At 38.2% G+C, this 7,569-nt stretch overlaps 2 protein-coding genes across 2 annotated transcripts; one reads left to right on the top strand and one right to left on the bottom strand.

Annotated features, from left to right (window-relative positions):
- The first annotated feature begins 3,820 nt into the window (after positions 1 to 3,820).
- On the top strand, positions 3,821 to 4,285 carry LOC138886199 (uncharacterized). The gene has a single exon (XM_070167249.1). The coding sequence runs from the start codon at positions 3,821 to 3,823 to the stop codon at positions 4,283 to 4,285; it is 465 nt and encodes a 154-aa protein (XP_070023350.1).
- A 1,833-nt stretch (positions 4,286 to 6,118) lies between these two features.
- LOC138886198 (uncharacterized) lies at positions 6,119 to 7,126 on the bottom strand. The gene has a single exon (XM_070167247.1). It carries the CDS (start codon positions 7,124 to 7,126, stop codon positions 6,119 to 6,121), a length of 1,008 nt encoding a protein of 335 aa, XP_070023348.1.
- Between the last annotated feature and the right edge of the window lie 443 nt (positions 7,127 to 7,569).

Here is a 7,569-nt window from a genome sequence, read left to right as displayed (position 1 = left end):
TTGTTGAAGCAGGTTTGGAATAATTTTTGTGCTAACTGGTTTCCGTTTGATCTTTTCTTTTCTTTTTGTTTGTTTATCTAGTTTTATTTCTTCAGAAGTTTCATTTCTTGTTTAATTGCATTATGTTTCTGGTTCATTAGTTAGCTTATTTGATAAATTGTTAATGACAATCAATTTCATAGGGTTCGAGTTTGATTTGTTTTCAATTCGTGAGTTTCTCTTCTTTTGGCTAGATTTCATTTTATGTTTGTGAATTAATTCTAGAACTAAAGCATTGAGATTAGTCAAGTATAGTTCCTCATCTGCATTAATTCCTGCTTTCAAGAGCATTTACTGAGTTCATGTTTATGTGTGTGAAGGATCTTAGGTTTAATTCATGCTAATTCTTCATGATTTCATATGATTCAACAATATGTTTGAATTTCAATCTGGTTGAAAGTGTCAGCTCGTTTGCCTACTGTTTATTGTGATTGTGAGCATTCAAAACTCGGGGGGGGGGGTAAGTGTATAATTAGGAACTTTAAGGGTAGTTTTGGAGATTGGCTTAACTTGGGAATCTTTGGTAACCAATTGGGGAAACTTCCTAAATGGACCGCTGCCTAGATTTGTTAAGGGAGACATGCTAGAAATTGAAAATATCTGAAGGAAAAGGACAGCTGTCCAAAAATCAGTTTTAAAACATGCTCTATGAAGGTATTTTGGGGAAAAGCTGATTGTCTTGCCTTGGAAGGCACAAAACAGCCCTCCAGCCTTATAAATGAAGCTCTTTCTTTCACTCAACACACAGGGGACACACCCTAAAAGACTGAAAATTCTCTGCATTAATTTGGGGTAAAAAACTGCTTGGTATCACACTCTAGGAGAACACCAGAAAAATCAGAAAAATGGCTGAGAGAGTTCACTGATATTTCTGCATCTTTTGGGTTGAAAATTGGTTCCAAATTTTCTCTTTAGTTTTAAGCGTTAACTGCAATACAAAAACTTCGAAGAACGTCTGTTTTGCTAGGTAAAATGGTTTAAGATTTGAGCCTGTTTGTGTTTTGGAGCTGCTGGTTCATCTGCTCTGTTACTGCTGCTAAGTCCTCATTTTCTTTGGTTTCTTTCGATATCCTGGTACACACTTTTAAGCCCTATTGGTTGTGAAGTTGGATTTGAAAAGTGAAATGAAAAGCAGAAAGTTTAAAGCATAGTACAAGTTATTTGTGCTTCAATTGTACCTCTTTTTGATTCTGTGTTTTGATAGTTTAGTTCTTATCATTGTATTGTATCATGGGACTGTTAAGGTGATGTAGTAACAGACTTAGTCGAGGTATTTGAATTTTAGCCTTGCTTTAATTTCGGTTGAAATAAGTGTTCATGTTTGGTGATGATCTTGTGTTGACCTAGCTATTATGACAAGTTTAGGTTAGAGACAAACTGAATAATGTGTAGTCTGTTATTTTAAAGCATTGAGATGCATTTTTTTGGCCCAGAATTAGTCGTCCTGTGATATGTGGTTGTAAACTCGTATTGAAGATAGTTTGATTTTCCTATTAGTCTTGTTTAAATTTTGGCATAAATCAGTTTAGTGTTTAATTTTGTGAAATGAGGTGTAAACCTTGTAGCCTGAATCTTGATTTACTGCTATGAAGGAAGGGCTTAAACATATGTTGTTTGCCTCTGAGGAGACTCGATCTCGAGTCCTAAACCCACAGCAATGGACCTTGAACATGATTTGGGCTCTTTTGGGCCCAATGTTATTTTCCTAAGTGATGCGGCCACGTGAGTCTAAGGCAGACTTGGCCCCAAATCACGTTAATAATTCAGAGATTCAGTTTTAATTGCTCTACTTTATGTAATCAACGATCCAGAAGCTGAAATGTTAGTTTAATTATGTGTCCCATATAGTTTTAGCTGGTTGGTATCTAATGGGTTGTGTACAATTGTTGGCTTATGAAAGCTGGGCCTAAAGCTGGCCCAATTAATGAGATCAATCCCATACTTGAGTGCAAGTCTCTACGCTATTTTTTTGGTCATTTGTTCTCTCATCATGAGTGGGCCCATTTCGAGCCCAAATCGGAAGGTATTCGTAAATATGGGTCGGCACTTGTTTTATTTTCGTTAAGCCCAATCTTCATTATTTGTTTATGATGGTCTAAGCCATTTGTTTAATTGACCGAACCTTTCTCTCTTGTGCCAGCCTTTAGCTATGTTGAGTAAAATCCCAAATCTCTCAGTGCATAATTAATTAATTACTCGTAATAAGTCGAGGTGTGCCGTGCCGAACAAAGCTCAAAATACATGGCCCTCGCTTAATTGACTTTCTATCCTTAGAAATCAGGCGCGCCATTTAGCGAACTTTCCATGGCCCTCACAAAGTTGCAAATGCGTAGTTGCTCTAGGCGTGTTATATTAAAAATTACCTTCCTAAACTCGGGTGTGCCTTTCATATGACCCAAATCCAAATCTTAACAGTGTTAAATAAAATATGTCTCGGACTGCAGGTGCATTTCATGTAGCGTGGTCCAAAGACGTATTTTAGATGATGTTGAAATCTTCCTTAAAATAATTAAAAGCGGTTTTAAAGTAAAAATGCACATAGGTTTAAAAGTGTTTTAAAATCAGATAATTAGGCCAATAATAACAGTTGAGCGACCGTGCTAGAACCACGGAACTCGGGAATGCCTAACACCTTTTCCCGGGTTAACAGAATTTCTTACCCGGATTTCTTTGTTCGCGGACTGTAAAACAGAGTCAATCTTTTCCTCGATTCGGGACTTGAACCGGTGACTTGGGACACCATAAATTATCCCAAGTGGCAATTCTGAATCTTTAAATAAATAATCCCATTTCGATTGTCACTTAAATTATAAAAAACTTTCTTATACCCTTCCGGGGGTAGTAAAAAGGAGGTATGACAACAAGCTCCAAACAAGAAACCTGAAAACATAAAATTTTAAAAATCTAAGGGAACCTTTCACCATAAAACCCCTTCTTCTGCTTACCAATTGTAAGGTCAAGTGTATAGTTCCTTAAAAACTTGGAAATCTTAGATTCACCGAAACATAATATTGAATTTGAGAAGAAAGAAAGTACAAATAACATGATATAAGCATATATGAAATGTGGTGGTGTAGACTATACACGCAACGTATTTACAACTGCCAATGTTCTACGGATATTACTTGTAAATTAAGTTTTTTTATTCCTTTAAATATATTTAATAGCTTTAATCATAAAATCATTGTCTAAAATTCACTCTTTAAATGTGCAATTATTTTAAAGCAAATCTTGTTTGCTAAAATTACTATATTTAGGACCAAAGAATGTATAAAACTGTCTGTTTTCTATATCTAAACCAAATTGCGTTGAGAAGGAAGGGTAGAATTGGGTTATTAGAAGGAAACAAAGCTAGTGTTTGGACATAGATTTGGTTACAACTTGAAAAAATAATTTTTGAAGTTGTGTTAAAAGTAAATTTTTAAAAGTTAAAATTGTGTTGGAACATACGATTTACTTGAAAAAAGTTGAAATTTTGTGAGCAAAAGATAAATTTTCACCCAAAAGACTTCACAAAAAAAATTATTATTTACAAAAACTGATCAAATTCCATGAACAAATAATGTTTTCAATTATTTTTGAAGAAAGGTATCTAAAATCTATAGCCGAACGTGAGTTTAATGTTTACGCTAAATATTATGAGGAACCTCATGATCCATCATAGGTTCCTGGTCATGGATTTGGAAATTATGAGGAAGTGGAGAAAGAGGGTTGTGTATGGTATTCCTAGGACCAAGTGGGGAGCTTTGACTACGGTTAGAGCCAAGAGTTAGGGGATAAAATGCTAGCTGTGGGGGCATGGAAGATTAGTGGGGACGTGATTGGTATGTGGACTGTGAGTGCAACTACGAATTGCATTAGAGAGGCTACTCGGGAGGTATTGAGGGTCTCGAAGGGCCCTTCTGGTAGCCGCAAAGGGGATTGGTGGTGGAGAACTGAGGTCCAAGGTAAAGTGAAAGCCAATAAAGTGGCTTATTTGAAGCTTGTGGAAAGCATAGACGGGGAGGAGAAGAGGACGAACATGGAACGGTATAAGGTGGCTAAGAAGGAAGCAAAGTTAGTAGTTACAACGGCTAAGACTGCTGCATTTGAGCGCTTGTATGAAGAACTTGGAGGCAAGGGAGGGGACAAGAAGCTGTATAGGTTAGCCAAGGTGCGAGAGAGGAAGGCCCGTGACCTGGACCAAGTGAAGTGCATCAAGGGTGAGGAAGGTAAAGTGTTGTTGGATGAGGCTCTGATTCGATAGAGATGGCAACGTACTTCCATAAACTCCTAAATGAAGAGGGGGATAAGAACATTGTGCTGGGTGACTTAGAAAACTCCGAGCGCCTTCGGGACTTTGGGTATTACAGGTGTATAAAAGTTGCGGAGGTAGAGGAGGCTATGTGTAAGAAGAGCAGGGGGAGAGCGACCGGGCCAAACAAAATTCTGGTGGAGATTTGAAAGAGCATGGTTAAGGCGGGCTTGGAATGTCTAACTGGGATATCAATGTCATTTTAAGGATGATGAAGATGTCTGATGTCGCCCAAACTCACACCACAAATATAGGTTGTGAGGTGGACAAAGCAATAATAAAAACCCAACACAAGTCGGGGTCGAATCCACAGGGAGTTAGATTTTGGATTAGGTATACACCTAGTGTGAATGTATGATGTGCCTCAAATTATACTTCCACATTTTTAATTATTGTTTCTACTTCTACTTTTAAACTATTGATTGTAATTGTAGAACTAAGAGACAATATTTTTGGTTTTGCTTATTTTTCAAGTTATGAAAGATCTAGGGTTTTAACTTCTGCCTAGATGGATACCTACTAGGTTGAGAGATTTAGGGCATGTTTGGTTGATCGAGATACAATATAGCAATCATACTCAATTACTCACTCTATACCTCTCGGTAGTTTGAATGATTTTGCCCGTTTTGGCTTTCTCAAGTCCAAATGGCTATTTCACAAAATAAGTGATATATGCTCAAGTCGGGTCTTACTATCTCTATATTTGACCCTTTAATTAGGGCCATCAATTTCTTGACTTCATCTCAATTTCTTGTTAGCCAAGTTTTTCTAGACTTAGTCTCTCTTTCTCAAGTAGAAACTAAGTCAAATAAGCATGAATCAATGTTTGCAACCATCAATTCTCAAATTCAAGCAAGAACTAGGCTAAATATCATAAACCCAATCATAAATAAACCCTAAATCAATTACTCATTTAGTACCCATACTAGGGTTGGGTCACAACCCTAACTAAGGGTTTAGCTACTCATGGAAAATGAAGAAATTAAAGAAGAAACTAAGATAGAATTCATAATACTTGACTAAGAAAAGAAAATCTAATGTTTAAAAGCTAATCTAGAACAATGCTACCCAATACAGTAAATAAAAACGGCTCAGGTGCTCCCAACTTACAAAACTTAACCTAAAAATGACAAAAAGTTCTATTTATACTAAGCTGAAAATATCTGACAAAATTGCCCTTGCGAAGGTTGTGCGGCCGCACAATTATGTATGTGGTCCGAACATTAAGACTTGGCTTGACAAGTCCCAGTTTTGTGACCGTACAATTCTGGGTTGCGGCCGCAATCCTTCAACTTCTGTAGACCGCATATTTATGAGTGCAACCGAACTCTTGCTTCTGCTGCCGCACAATTATAGTGCAGTCCCCATTCCTTAAGCTTCGGCTTTGGCATTGTGGGACTTCTGCAGACTGCATATTTCTGAGTGCGACCGCGCTCTTGATTTTTTGTGCGGCCCGCATTTTTTCTTGACCTTAAAATCCCATCTCTCTGAACTTTATCTTCTATGGCTGCACCAGAATTGTGCGGTCCGCACTTTGTAGAGCATTTCTTGTCAGAGGCTTTCTTCATGATCTACGGCCGCACTCAATATATGCGGTCCGCACAGTGCCCTTTTAACTTTGTTTTTGTCCTTATCCAAAATTACTCCTTCTTGATTTGATTTTCATCGCTTTAGCTCATATTCTAACACTCTTGCAAGCAAGCACATTTCATTAGTTTTCGAGAATACCTTTAAGCAATTTTGAGCTTTATGCCGAAATTATCTTGTGCATACAAAAGGCGGGGCTTATGCCTCAGATATCCGCCAATGTTGATCTGATTGCTCTTTTCCTCCTTTGTAGCACCTCCAATGTGCCTCTACCTGCAGGTTTGTCAAACAAGAAGAAAGAATAACCGGCAAAGTAGAAGAAGGGCCAAGGAATTCATACCTGATATGCGGAGGCAATGACTTTAACTCCAAAGTGGGAGGCTCCTCAATTAAGGGCATTGTTGGAGGAGTCTTTCGATTTTCAAGATCCAAAGATATCTTGCGGGGCTCATAAGTATATGACCCCATTCCTTGAAATGCATTCACATACTCCACATAACCTTCTCTCTCCTCCTCATCATCAAGGTTGAGCGAAACGACTTCCAAACTATCCTCAACATTCATTGTAGCACTAGCATCATCAACAATCACATCCTTCACCAAATCCACGAATGAACAAACTTCATTGTTATTCGGTTGCCTCATAGATTTGCACACATAGAAGACCACTTTTTCATCACCCATACGGAAAGTGAGCTCACTATCTTCCACATCAACAAGATCCTTACCCGTAGCAAGTAAAGGTCTACCCAAATTAATAGGCACCTCATAGTCCACTTTAAAATCAAGAATCACAAAGTCCGACGGGAGGATGAACTTGTCAACATGAACTAACACATTATCAATAATACCCAATGGCCTTTTCATTGTACGATCTGCCATCTGCAACCTCATGGATGTGGGTCTTGGTTGCCCAATCTCCAAAGTTTTGAACACCGAGTAGGGCATCAAGTTGATACTTGCCCCAAGATCACATAAAGCTTTGGCAAAGTCGGCACTCCCAATAGTGCAAGGGATTGTAAAAGCACCTGGATCTTCCAATTTTGGAGCTATTGAGTGCACAATAACACTCACTTGATGTGTCATCTTGATAGTCTTACAATTCATTGATCTTTTCTTTGTCACCAAATCCTTCATGAACTTTGCATATCCCGAAATTTGTTCCAATGCCTCAACCAACGACACATTAATAGACAAACTCTTCATCGTATTAATGAACTTTTTGAATTGGTATGCTTTGCATGCCTTGAGGGTACAAAAGAGGGGGCCTTGGTATTAGTGCCTTAGCCTTTAGTACTACCGGTTCTAGCAAGTCAATCACATGTTCCCTAGACGGGTTCACTTCTTCTTGAGTCTCCTCCACATTTTCATCAATATCAATTCTCACTTCCTCATTAGCTTGAACCACATTGCTTGGAATTTCATCTTCTTGAACCACAACATCATCATCCACAATTCTTCTTTGATTTGAGGTGGTTGCATCTCCACCTTTTCCACTTCTTGTAGTCACGACCATATCATGTCCCGTATTATTTCCACCCTTTGGTTCACTACCATATCACTTGGTAGTTCCCCCTTAGTACGAGTGTTAAAAGCTTGCAAGATTTGGCCTAATTGAACTTCAAAATTGCGAATAGAAGTGTTATGAG

The sequence above is a fragment of the Nicotiana sylvestris genome, chromosome 2, assembly GCF_000393655.2.
Source record: "Nicotiana sylvestris chromosome 2, ASM39365v2, whole genome shotgun sequence".
NCBI classification, from domain to species: Eukaryota; Viridiplantae; Streptophyta; class Magnoliopsida; order Solanales; family Solanaceae; genus Nicotiana; species Nicotiana sylvestris.
Note: the sequence above shows the minus strand (reverse complement) of the source record. Positions and strands in the feature narration are given on the sequence as shown.